This window comes from Falco naumanni, chromosome 14 (genome assembly GCF_017639655.2).
Source record: "Falco naumanni isolate bFalNau1 chromosome 14, bFalNau1.pat, whole genome shotgun sequence".
NCBI lineage: Eukaryota > Metazoa > Chordata > Aves > Falconiformes > Falconidae > Falco > Falco naumanni.
In genome coordinates, this window is record NC_054067.1 from 20,998,585 (window position 1) to 21,012,966 (window position 14,382).

The 14,382-nt window shown below is 37.1% G+C and overlaps 1 protein-coding gene across 3 annotated transcripts in view; it reads right to left on the reverse strand.

Moving 5' to 3' along the window:
• Window positions 1-14,382, reverse strand: part of LOC121097573 (connector enhancer of kinase suppressor of ras 2-like) — a 210,165-nt gene that overhangs the window by 31,157 nt on the left and 164,626 nt on the right. For all 3 annotated transcript variants that reach the window (XM_040614696.1, XM_040614697.1, XM_040614695.1), the window contains exons 14-15: window positions 13,151-13,185; window positions 3,256-3,304 (exon numbers count right to left, since the gene is read on the reverse strand). In XM_040614696.1, the coding sequence (XP_040470630.1) occupies window positions 3,256-3,304; window positions 13,151-13,185 (84 nt within the window). The remainder of the gene's footprint in view (window positions 1-3,255; window positions 3,305-13,150; window positions 13,186-14,382) is intronic.

Sequence of the window (14,382 nt, forward strand, 5' to 3'; positions counted from 1 at the left end):
GTGGGTTGGTAGGTTGATAACTGAGGAGAAAAAAAAATATTTTCTTCTATGGCTGCATTACAAAACTGTTACAGATTCTTAAGAAAAACCTGAAAGCATCTTATTATTTAAACCTTTTAAAAACAGGGATAGAACTCAAAAGATGGTAAGGATTTATCTAAAACATGTAAATGCTAGGGGAAAAAGGACAGGTCAACACAATGGAGTCGCTGCCTGATTGGTAACTGCTGCTGCCATTACCAGTAGAAAAACCAGCATTCACAGTGTGATAAACCAGCAGATCCAGGCAAAGGTGTAACATGAAAAAGGACATCTTGTTCATTTTCTTGATTTTTCCTTTGTGGCTGATAACATTCAGTTATAATGATAATATTTATTTATATATATATATATATATAAATATATACAAAATATAACATATATAATACATTTTAATATATTATTATACATATAATACTATGTATTTTAATATATTGTATCAATTTATAAATAATATAATATTATATATAATTATAATGATAATAATTCAGTTATTAGTAGAGGGCCTAGAAGAAGGGCGCCTCAGTCACTGACGGGGATCTCCAAGTCGCCTTCACTAGTGGTATGACTACAGATAATTACCTTCTCCCAGAGATCATCTGACTGCTCACCCTGCGCACCCTACCTTATGGCAGTGCCTGAGCGTGTGGTCAAAGCCCAAATACATGCTACAAAAGTCCTCATTAACAGCTCTGGTACAACATATTAAATAAGTGTTTAAGACTGAGGATTATAATTAAAATTAAAAAAATATTTAAATTAATATTTAGGATAGCGAAGGGTTACAGCTTAAGCAGTACATAGAAAAGCAACAGCTGAAAACATGACTCCAACTATTGGAGAGACAAAGTTTTATCTTAAATAAAAGCGGAGGAGGGAGGAGCTGTTTTGCACGTGCACGGACCAATTTGTAACCCTTCTGCAATGTAGCCAGTTACAGTGTCAAACAGCAGGAACATTTTCTAGTGACTTGCAGAAATTGGCAATACTTGATTCCTGAGAGCTGGCTCAGAGAACACCAGCTTTCTGTGTTCTGTTTATCTCAGGCTGCTCTCCCAGTCAGACACAGTATATGAATGCTTCACAAAAATATTGTAATTCTGACAGGTGACAAGCTCTGTAAGTGTATATGCATCATATCACCATAAGACAGTACATATTCTCCATTTAACTTGATAGCTGCAAATCTGTCTCTGTTTTGAGCACTAGAGAAGACAAAGATTAATGCTTACTCCTGTGCTACAGGATATGTAGTAAAAAACAGTCAGAAAATGAAAAAAGAAAACTAAGTCTATAAGAAAGTATTAAAGATGCACAGCAACATTGGGGGTTTTATTGATGTATTGCATGCCACAGCAGCTGTATCAGTCAGTCACATGGGGCCAACTGGAGATCTGTGGTGACTGTGACAGAAACAACTTTTTTTGGTGTTTCTCTTTCTGCATAAAAATGCATTAGGACAGAGAAGGTATCTCTTTCTGAAAAAGAAATCACTAGATTTGTCAATAATATAGCATAAAAAAATATAGTGATGGAATAAACCACTATAATTAAATTACAGTTTTCATGTGATTAAAGAACTGCAAGAAAAATGGAAAAACTGGAGGATATACACATTAGGATACTCACCAGAAACTGGTATGCATCATTCAATATAAAAGTTCTTTAAATAATTAAATACAAGCACAACAAATCAAGGAGAGCTGAAAATATTAGCTCCTCAAAACATAAGATAATTGGTCTTACTGTGTTTTGTTTATGAACTCATGCAATGTATTCAAAAGCAAGAGAACTAGAAAAAGTGAAAGGTTTGCAGTACCTTGGGAATCAGTACTTAATTAGCACTGCTAACGTAAAATTCAAGCTTCATATTATGAGACATAAAGGAACTATATAATTAACTTTGTGGTAAACACTGTAAGAAAACAGAACTTGCAACTTTAAAATGACTGTGTTGCTATGGGAAACAGATGATGTGAGAACATACTGTGGTTGTCAGCATTTAAGTTCTCGTCTCAAAACCACAACACAAAGTAGAATTTTAACGAAATGCACGCCCTTCCACCCCAACCCAAAGAGAAGCACACCATGGGGAAAAAAAAAATAAAAAGGTCATAGAATCAAATCTGTGCTACATGAGGCTAAATTAATAAGACTTCAACATAATCATAGTGTAGTAGTAGGAGTGCTGTTACAGAATCACCAAATGAAGTTATGCTATGTTTAAAAAATGCCCTGGAGACTAAAGATTCTGTTACCTGTCAGGATGAAGGGAACCAAGCCTATCAATGCAAAACTGCTTACATGTACCTCTGCTGTTTTGAACCTTTGGAGCTTTTAAGGAAAACCATTAACAAGTTCCAAACCCAGCCATCAGTGCATTCACTAGCAAAGTACACAAATCATGGAGATTATGCATATTAGAAGATTTGCAGGACCAGGATGCCGGGGAACAGCCACAGGTCCAACTGTTTTCCAGTGGAGGCAGCAGGCAAGGCAGGGATGGGCAGATAGGACAGCGTATCAATAAACACAACTGCAGGTTTTCGCAAACTGTGAAAATTTAGCTGTACATCTTCCACTATTGCCACTGGTCTTCAGCCTCACTTTGTAAATATTAGGAAGGCAGAATGACATCTGGCAATCTTCAAAAGTTACTTAGCACCTACTTAGTGAAGAAAGTGCTAAGAATGAAGAAATAAGCATTCTGTAAATGAAGGTTCTGTTTGTCCTTCTTAGGAAATATTTGCAAAATACTATATAGTAAATTAATTTCTAGATATTTTCCATTGAAGACCTTCAAAACTGATATCACAAAAATCTCCAAAAATTTTAATCCCATCTCTCCCTATCATAGTAGTCATACTATTTAAATATTTTAAGAGTTTAAAAAATTTTCTTTACCTTTATGGCAACCTTCCCTCCAGAGTCCCTTCCAAGCTAGACATTTTTTATGATTCTCCTCCCAAAACTAGTAACACATACTAAGGTTCCTACTAAACTTAACTAAAAGTACTGCGTACACACTGAACTGCTGTGGTTGCAGTAGTCAATTTTCTGAATATGAAATTATTCCAAGCTTTTTATTTTCATATGTTTTATAATATAGACAAATTTCAAGGTTTATGATACTTTTAATATATTTTAAAAATACAACAGTGAATTGAACCGTTAGAGATATTTTGTTTTTTTCAGAGTACATTTATAAATCATTACCTTCCTCATGGATGTGCTTCCTTGATGGTCAATGGCAGAACTTACATATCTAGGACAGAGAAAAAGAAAGATGTCAAATAACTACAGAAAAAAAATAAAATCTGAGTAAGTAGTGCATATACACTCATTCTCTATACATTTCCAAATGTATACTTACAGATGTAATTATGTTACAAGTTATTTAAAATACAGCACTTAAAATGGGAAGCTCTTTACAAATTTAACTATTGTTTTCAATGAACAGTGCTAATGTTGAGAAACAAAACCATTCTTAATATTCTGACTTAACATATAAATCATCTGAGAATATATGTTTCTGATTCAATCCCCGGTTTAAAAATACTTAACCCTGATCAGCTAATATTCAAAAGCAACCAACATAATTCCTCCCTCCTAGGGTCTATAGTCTTAAGACATATAAAACATTGGCTCTTTCTTGCAGGGCTGACTCTTATTTGTGCATTTCTTTGAGCATCAACAACATTTAACACAAGTATAGTGTATTCCTAGTGTCCAGACTAAAATGAAAAAGAATAAATATTTTTAAGCAAGAAAAATGTATAAATAAAAATAAATAATTTAGCAGGTTTGTTTTAAGAGCAACTTGCATTTTTAAAATGCAGCACCTTACAGATTTGAAGTGATATTCTTACCTGTTTGAAGTGATATTCTGACCTTTAGGACAGACTTATATCTGTTCCATATTTTGCAAAGTTGGTTCTTTCCCATGTCATTACAGAATCAAATAAAAAATTTGAAAGCTCTTCAAATTGCTTAGTGTGTGTTTGCCTTTGATTTACTTTTTGGATATCTTAAATTTAACAATATGTAAGCATGTGTATAAACGTTATATATGACATTAATAAGTATGTAACTATCAGGCCAAATCTGACAAGACTGTCAGTTATGTTTCCCAGGCACAGAGAAAGTCTGACATCTTCTTTTGTTCTGTTCTTTCCCCACTACCTCCTCCATAGCGGAAGCACTTAAAACCAGGACATTCCTAAAGATCACCGCTATTCAGCATTTAACTAAAAAATTTAGATCATCAGAAAAATAGTGGTATTTTTGTGGCACCGATATCCTAACGGTATCTTTTGGCTGGCCAACAAGGAACGCAACAGTACATGTGCTATCCCATGGCACGTGCCGGATGACCAGGCCCAGCCAGCACAGGTGTAGGGAAGGCAGGTCCTGCTTGATGAACCTGATCTTCTATGACAAGGTGACCCTCCTAGCGGGTGAGGGAAAGGACCTAAGTAAAGGTTTTGACATCATTTCTCACAGCGTTCTCCTGGAGAATTACCCTTTGCTGGGTAAGACGCTGGCCGGGCGACCGGGCGAGGGAGCGGTGGTGAATGGAATCACGTCCCACTGGTGGCTGGTCACAGGTGGCGCTCCCCAGGGCTCCGTGCCGGGGCCAGTTCTGTTTAATGTCTTTACCAACGACCTGGACGTGGGGACGGAGCGCCCCCTCAGTGACTTTGCAGAGGACACCAAGTCGGGGGGCAGCGCTGATCTGTGGGGGCTGGCGGGCTCTGCGGGGGGGCTGGCCTGGCCCAGGGGCCGAGGGGCCGAGGCCACTTGTGTGAGGTTCCACCAGGCTCGGTGCCGGCCCTGCCCTGGGCAGCAGCCCCATGGGATGCTGGGGCTGGGGGAAGAGCAGCTGGTGGGGGGCTGCCTGGTGGGACAGAACTGGGGCTGCTGGTCAACACCTGGCTGAACATGAGCCGGCAGCGTGCCCGGGTGGCCACGGCGGCCACCGGCGTCCCGGCTTGTGCCAGCACCGGCGTGGCCAGCGGCAGCGGGGCAGCGCCCGTCCCCTGCGCCCGGCACTGGGGGCGCCCCGCGAACGCGGGGTTCAGGGCTGGGCCCCCGCTACAGGACAGACCCTGAGGGGCTGCAGCGTGTCCAGGGACGGGCACGGAGCTGGGGAAGGGGCTGCGGCACCGGCTGGGGGGGCTGGGGGGGCTCAGCCTGGAGAAACGGGGCTCGGGGGGGACCCCATGGCTCTGCGGCTGCCTGAGGGGGCTGGAGCCGGGGGGTCGGTCTCTTCCCCCAGGGAACCAGCGACAGGACAAGAGGGAGCGGCCCCAGGCTGTGCCAGGGGAGGGTCAGGGGGGATCTCAGGAGAAATTCCTTCGCGGAAAGGGTGGCCGGGCAGGGGGACAGGCTGCCCAGGGACCGGGTGCTGTCACCGTCCCCGGGGGGGCTCCAAACCCCCGCAGGCGCCGTGCTTGGGGACACGGTTCAGTGCTGTGTTAAAAGTTGGACTGGATGATCTTAAAGGTCTTTTCCAGCCTAAAAGATTCTGTTTCTGTGATAATTCTGTCTTAAGTCAGCAAGTCACGAAGTTGCATTTTCTTATTTGATGATTTCCATTGTTAGGAAAAATCATATTTACCAGTAGAAACAACTACTGCATTGTCAGTTAAAAGCATCTATCAGTCCTGAGTCAAAGGAAATTTCCAGGCTGCAGTGAGAAGAAAGGATGCATAACATTAAAATTAAAATCATAAAAGCTAATAGGCAAGACTTGGAAGGTATGAGCTGTCTGTACATTACAAGGATTGAAAGAAACAACTGAATACCAAAAAAGTTCAGCTTACAACATTTGGTAAAGGAATGGACAGATGCCCAAACTGCTGCAAGGCAGATTTTGTCATTAATGCTCCATTTCTGCCTGCCCATAAGAATGCCATAAATGCACTTCAATCCTGCTGGGCATTTCCCCCCCTCATTTCTGGTCTATTTCTTTAATCACAGCTTTGACCCATCTGGAAAGTGTCAGTTTCAATGCTTCCATTCATTCTCTTAGCCAATATACAATATGAATAATACATTTCTGTTTTTATCTACAAAGTCCTCAGTTAAGTTTTGTTGGCTTCCATGCAGACACAACAGTGCGTCTCCTTACAGTAATCACAGACTCTTACCAGCAAAAATGTTATAAAGTTATAGAAGAAGTCTGCAATCAAGCTTTTGAAAGCCCTTCAAAAACTGGTGTCTTATGAAAGGTCAGGAATAGATATTCTAATGTACAATGAGCTTAACTTTTTTATTTGGGAACAGTTTTTAACAGTCTGCAGGAAGTTAGTTTGTTTGGTTTTTAAAAGATTTTATGTCTATCGAATGCTCCTTCCCGAATCTAATTATTCCTCAGATATTCAGATCTGCAGTTCATGGGAGAAGAAGTAGAGATATTTTCTTCTCTTTAGACAAGTAAATTATCTGTGTGAAAGTGACAGAACCAATTAATTTAGACACCGAGGAACACTAGTATGTTGTCTATTCTGGTTGAAATTCTCTGTATCATAATCGGTTGAGTTATTCCTCACCTTTCTTTCTAGGAAAACAGTTGTTACAGAAGTGAAAGGGAAAAGAAGGGGGCGGTGGGGGGGGGGGTGGGCAGTGGGGAGGCATGTGCAGTGATACAGTTATAATGGCCTGGATTGATATTTCTCAGACCAGTTGACTTTCTACTAAATGTTTGTTTTCTTGTTCACGTATAATACTGTTTTTGAAATGAAACTGTGGAAATTAGAAAAAGGAAGACCCATCACTTATACTAATTAAAAAACAACAACAACAACAATTATTTCAGGATGTTTGCAGAAATATTCAGTGCATAATATGACCAAAAGAAAAGGCAAAATACTAACCCAGTGACTTCAAAACTTTAAATGAAATTTGATTTTGTAATAAAGTTCATTCAAAAACACTTACTCTATCCTACAGTTTTCCTCAAATGTATTTCTAAGGTATTCCTATTTGACAGATAGCATTGTCTATTCTGAGTTTTGATATGCTCCGCCTAGCTGTATGGCATATATTGAAATTTCTATGCATAAAAGCCTTGCCTCCTTCCTTATCTATTCTTCAGAACTTTGACTAAATTGTATGTTGTAAGCAAACTGAAACAAATATAAAAAAGGGAAGAATTATAGAAATAGAGGTACTAAGAAGAAAACACAGGTCAAAGTTAACTGCACTCTAAATCTGGTTCTAGTGCTAGATATATATTGGCTGAAGTATTCAGTCAGAATGATGTTGCTGAATAGAGAGCTAAAGTAGAAAGGTTAACAAGAATGAGCTTAAAAAAAGAGATGGAAATTACTTTGACTAGGTGGAAGAAAAATATGAGAATTTAAAGGTCTCGAGTAGGTGTGGTAACTTCCAACTCACATTTTAAAGGACATGCAAATGAAGTACAAGCCTAGCGATTAGATTTGTAATGAGGATTTCAAATGAGGAACAGTGTCGTATGATTAGAAAACAGCAATAATGAATCTCTAGAAAACAAATTAGAATGGAAAATTAGAATGACAGATAGCAGAAGCACTATATCTCAGTTTAACCTATTTGATAAAAGCTGTAAGAATCAGGAAGTAAAGATTTAATCAGTGCTAAGAACTGTCACCTACCAAATACTGAACATGCAAAATCAACACTTCTGCTGCACATATCTCTGCACTTTTGCTATCAGAGCAGTTATATCCATTTAAGAACTTCACCAGAATTCCGAGTATCATGCACTTTCTGCTCATACAAAAATTCCTTTTATAGTGAACAGAAGCGACTTGTTATTTCTTCACAAAACAAGTATCAGTAAGCAAGTGCAACTGTGAATGCCACCTCCATGTTGACATTCTTTCCTCTTTTCCTTTTGAGGAACATGTTTTCATTTTCTGCCATAGAAAGATAACAATACACCTTTAATTGTCCCATAAACTGTAGTAAGTAATAGTGCTTTAGCTTGTAAAAATTATAGAATATTTACTGAAAACAAGGACTTATTTAAACCAGGGGCTTACAAATTAAACATCCCTTCATCACATAAGCAATGCTCAGAAAGAAGATAAAACAAAATGGCTCTTACACATTATCAGTGCTCTTAATTATAACATCCCAATTCTCTTTCTATTACCTTCAGGGTCATTAAATCTATCACTAAATGAAAGTTATAATTGTATCAGAACAAACTGATTTATCTGCTTAGATTGGTATTATTTTGGCTGATGACAGGATACAGATAATAAATCCCAATGAATGAATATAGTCTAGAAACAAGAATAATTACTTTGAGCGTTACTTACCTTTCACCTCATCATTGGTAATAGTTACAATCTGTATTGTTGACTTTTTTTAAACTCCTACTCTGGCAGTAATGGATAGGATTATAAACTAGAATATAATTAAAATATAAAATTATTCTAGTTATAACAAACTGCTAATATATATTTAGCATTGATGAAACAATTTTAGGCACTAATAATTTCTTTGATTTGTATTCATTTATTTGACCAAACAGAGCAATCTGTTATTGTTATAAGCAAACTTATCTTTTGACTACTCCAATTTGCAATAATTTTTCAAACTATAAAAGTTTCTAATAGGTAAAATAAGATGACTGTTTGCCAGAATTTACTCCTGGAACAGAGTATAACTGGGTATAAATTACTAGGCAGTGTATTTCATGTTCTGTCATGGTACAACATGCTCTGCGCATTCTGACTGGAACTTATATGGAATGTGTAAGTTGATGCACAGTCCATAAACAGACTATTTTGAGAGCTTTTCTTGCTAGTCCTCTATAGGATGGCTCCTATTTCATAAGGTTACATAAATGTAGGAGCTCAAGAACTCAGCACAGATGATCAAGAGTAATTTCAAAGCTGTTTGTTAAACATTATGGACAAAGCAAAGCCTGTATTTGAAAATAGACTGATAGTCCCTGCTGCCACCTGAATACGTAGAAACACATGGTGATCTGAAACACAGAGAGCTTGAGCAACAACTGTACTGATCCACAGCAGCTACGAACAACTAGAAAATGGCACCTATCATCCCGCTTTTTTTAAATTGGTAGATACTTGGGACATGTAAATTTCTAGATGCAAAGGGTGTGTAAAGCTCTCTTCAAGCTTCATGTCTCACATTGTGAAATACTTCAAGTGTAATCCCATTGCAGCTCAGGGTTAAGGCCACCATGATCAATGAGCAAAAATAAAAAAAAAATTCAGCATACTAGAAAGTACATTTGTACAGAAAAGTATTGTAGGTACCATGTGAAATTTCCTTATAGCTGGTTCACAAGAACTAATATGCAGCAATTTGGGTTTATCTACCAGGTCACAGGAATGCATTTTTAATCACCTTGCCTAGATTAATGATTTATGTTTAGGTTATTAGAACCTCCATAGCTTATGTAACTTATTCCTGTCACAACAAGTAACTTCTCACTGCAAATTAATTATTGAGTATTTTGTAGTCAGATTTCAAATCCCTTCTCCATTCCATGCTGGCTCAGCTACTGGATTATGCTACAGTCTATTACTTAATACTTCAGTGAACAGCAGGCTAGCTCAGATGCATCTGTACGGTTCTGCAGTCACTGCAATACAGGTGTATCTGTACATGTAAAGTTGACAAAACAATATCAAGACTAAAAGTTATTTGCAAAATATTTATCTCTTCTTAGTTCTCCAGCATTAACCACAACTAAAAAAGTAACTTCCAAACCATGCTGCTGTGGACATGATTAAAATAATTTTTAAGCATTAATATTTGCTGAGACAAAATGTGTTATGAAAAAGAATGTGAGCAGCATTTTCACATGGAAACTAAGTGCAAATATTCCTAAAACCTGTTTATTCAACTAGCAATTGTGCGATGCATGAATGATACAATTCTTTACTGCCTTCTCTTTCCCTTGCAGGCCTGTATGGTTAGCTAAGCAGAGTAAGATTTTTACACCCAAGGTCTCCGTAGTGATGTCATGGTTACATTACGCATGCATGTCTAGAATCCACAGATGCCAAGGTTTCTTATTACTAGAAAAAGATTCTCATAAAGTAAAATGAAGATCAAAGAACACAATGAACCCTGCTAAGCATAATGAGATGTTTTCATAAAAGCTGTAGCACAGACTACATGTTAGATGCCCATTACCCCTTCCTTATCTGTGAAACCGTAACAAACAGGGTAAACTGCTTCCTATGAAAAGGAAGACAAATTGGATACTTCTTCAGGAAGCATTTAGTTTAACTTGTCTTCCTAAAACATCAGAATGCTCACACATTTAGTGATTCCACCTCCAATTGCAGGGTGTAATTTCCTAAATAATGACACCTGCTCAGAAATGAAGAGTCGCAACTTGCCTGTGGCTGCCCTACTTTTCTAGCCAAAAGGCTGCTTAAAAGTAGGGCTCAGATTTTTCTGCATTCTCTCTCAGACAGGGCCAGAGTTTGATGTGTGAATGGACTTCTAACGTGGGGGAGCTTTGCCTTGATGGTGGAAGCCCAGCCCTGTGCCTAGTGCCGGACCAAATATGTGATGTAGATGTGCCAAAAGTCTGGAAAGAACCAGCGATGTAATGCAGAAATACCTAACTTTTACTTTGCTCAATACTAAAAAGAAAGCTGCTAGACTTGCTTTGCATTTACTCATTTAATGAGTTTGAAAAGCTAGGTATTTATTCATAGTAACATTTTGTAGTCTCATATTTCTCACATCACTGCTAGTGTTTTCAATACATATTCCCTGCAGTCTGCAGTGCATTCTACTACATGCAAGAAACTACTTCCTTCTGACTTTTGGCTTTTTTTCTGTTTTTAAACAAAGGATGCAATCACATCACAGGAACTTGATAAGCGACTGTACAGTTAATGAAGATAATGCTATTTCATCCAAATATGTGATTCTATCCACACAGTTTGTTTTCTGCTCCCCCAAACCTAACTATAAGGGATAAATATAAGAAACATTTCTATTTTGGTTTGAACTGTTTACACCACTTGAACAAAAGTTATTAGGAGCAAGAAGATACAACTCTGCCTATTTTAAAATATTTTTCAACATACTGGAAAGACATAATATGTTCATCTTTTGGACCTGAAATTAAAATGTGTGGGAGAAGGATTAAAAGACGGAGAGTCATACTATAAAAAAAATTAAACAATAGGTTTTTGCTATGAAAGTTTGCCAAAATTTCATCGAGTCATATGTCCCTGGAAAATAGCTCTTGGCAGATGTCCAGTGGAGACTTGTGTCCTGTCCACCAAGGTTGTTCCATCTGGATTGTAATGTCCCTGCCAAACTGAGCAAGTGCAATCCACTCAGAATAATTAGGCATGCTTTGCTTTATGAACAATAAAAATCCTTTATAACTCTTCCTTATGGCTGCAAGAAATTATGGGTGTGGAGAAGGAAGACAAAAAAGGGGTGAGAAGTATGGCTTTTTTTTTTGGAAGGGGTCTGCGATTTCTTTCTCTTGCAGAAAGTCAGGTAGGAAGGACCTGAGAGAAGGGGCAGCCATACTGGAATGAAGGGTGAGAAAAGAGAGTGACGGAAAGTAAGGAGAAAGAAGTATGAGGGAAGAACAGGACAACAGCACATGTTGTGAAAGAGTTGGGAGACTAAGTAAAAACTAAATATGTAAGTTTTACAGAAAACAGTATGTTCTGAAAACTGTTTTTCACCACTATAAGAGTTAAGGGCAAAGGGTGAAATCCAATTGTTACTTCAAAAAAGTCTAAGAATGACACATCTTTTCCTGCTATGTAGCCCCTGCCTCATACAAGATGGGTGCTGCTTTGGCTCTGAATTGGAACAAAATACTAAGCAGGACTATATTTAATTTATTCTAAAAATGAAAATCTACATTTCACTGAGTTAATGTATGATGAGGTAACGGACTACTACAGTGGCAGCAATGGAGAGACAGGACTGTCTTTAATGAGATTAGAGTAGAATTTTACTTCAGAAAAGTCTTTTGAACTCCTTCTTTACCTCACTTTCATCTGTGAAGAAAGTGCTACGCAGTTTAGTTGAACACCATTTTAAACACACACAGCACCCTACAAGTGGGGAAACATCCAATAAATTTTTACTTTTCTAACCGCCTTGGAAATGAACTGCCATGTTTACTACACATATAAAGAGGTGAAAATGCTGACAATTCTGAGAAATCAGGCACAAGGTGACTTGTGTTTGGTGACTAGCAACTAATATTTTTGTACCTCAGACTTCTAGCTGTAATGTAGTGTTATTTATACCACTGAAGAAAATCATCACCAATTGTAAATCCTTTAGATTGATGAAAGCAGTCTAAATGTAATTCATTATTTTATATTCAGTTCATGGTTTAGCTTCTTAAACAGGTTTAGGCCATAAACAGGATGAAAAAATGTGAAAAAGAATAATTATCCATATTAAAAGATTCCAATTAATCTTAATTGTACTATACTATGGTACCCAAGTGTCTGTTATTTCAAACTTATTCTTTTAATATGACTTATTGGATGCAACTAAAATATGAACATACATCATCAGATAAACTGCAAAGAAAAAAAAGGCAAAAATCACTGTTTTATTCATTAGTATTAATTGATTAAATTCAAACATAAAGGACAAACTGAAGTCCCCATTCTTAGTATTTATCAAAGATGAGTTACAAATATAAACAGTAATTTTTGTATAGACTGAATTAGCATGTAGATGTTCATTGAAAACTTCTGCCTGTTATTTCTAAATAATCATGCTAGACACGCATTATGCTTTTCACCTTCATAGTGATTCTGAAATACTAAATCTAAAGAGTAAAAACCAAAAAGGGGGAAAACATCTACTAGTTTGCTGTAGTTTAATTTTTTTCCCATAGTAATCTTTAATAAACTTACATCTAAAGTATTTTTTCAACCTTTGTAATCTAGATGTTTATTTGATGTTAGGAAATGAAAGTTAGGATTTACCAAATTATATTAATGCTACTATCACTAAACCCTGGAAATTTATTCCTCAAATACTTCAACTAAATTTCTAAAGATAAACAACTAAATATAATTAATAGATAGATGATGTATATATTTAAATACAGAATAACAAAAGTAATTACCTTTCAGTATCTCCACTGACTGTGTCCCCTGCTCTCTGTAGAGGAAAAATAAATAGTATTAAGCACAAACTACAGACGATACTTCTTTGGTACACTGAACATAGTGATATCTGCAGCAAAAGCAGTCACAGAGGTAAACCACAGTAGTCATTCTGTAACTCTAAGGAAAAGGAAATGGAAAATATATTTCAATTTCTAACTAAATGTTATTTTAGAATGAAGATCGTGTTCAAAGCAACTTGCATCTGCACTTAGAGTTTCAGCTGCTGTATAATTGTGATCAAAGATCTCTAAAATAAGAGGGGAGCTAAAAATTTGTTAGAATGTCAATGTCTGCAAAAATGTTAATATTTGAAAGGCAGTTTAAGTGTAAAGGACAAATATTATTATATAGAATACAGAATTTCAGAAGAATGAACTGTCACCAAAACTTTCTTGAAAAGCATTCTTGCATTACTTTACATAACCCGATTTACTATACTGGTTATTCCTCTGAGGTTTGGAAACAAATATGTCTTTTAGTAGTAAGTGATTCAGAATTAAAAAGAAACTCTTCAGACTGGTTTTGTTACTTTTAGCTTTATGATGGAGTAGTTTTCCCACAGCTAACAAACACTTTCTCACCCTGAAATTACAAAAATATATGTTTTAAAATCAGTGTGTATTGGTTTGTAAGTGCTGAAATCTGCACTTGAAAAATCTTTGGAGTATATGCTTTCTGCATAGCCAAGTAGGGAACAGATTTTTTTTTTTAGGTATAATGTTTATGTTTTAATACCACTACTCCACTACTTTGGGCATACAGTAAGATCCTTCATCACATGTGACTTCAGAGAACAGTTACAAAACTGAAATGCATATTACACGTGTAAATGACAGGAAGTCTGCTGGGCCTGTTTAACCACATGGGCTATAACACAGTATATTCTAACAGCATGCATTTCTAACACATCTTTAAAATGTTCGGGCACAACTTGCCACCTCCCTCCTTCACATATCCCCCAGTATATCCATATACAGAATCATTTATCTTTTACCATGCTATTTCTACTATAGGTAATGATTTGCCACTTGAAGCAAGGAAAAAAGAGCTTACATGATCAAGTTGCCCTAGTAATAACTAATAAGTTTGGAGGGTACTGATGATACCCAGTAATATTAAAATATCTCAGGAGTCTTGTTCATCACCTGCTTGCATCTAGTAAGATCAGTTATCTAACCTGAGATCAGAA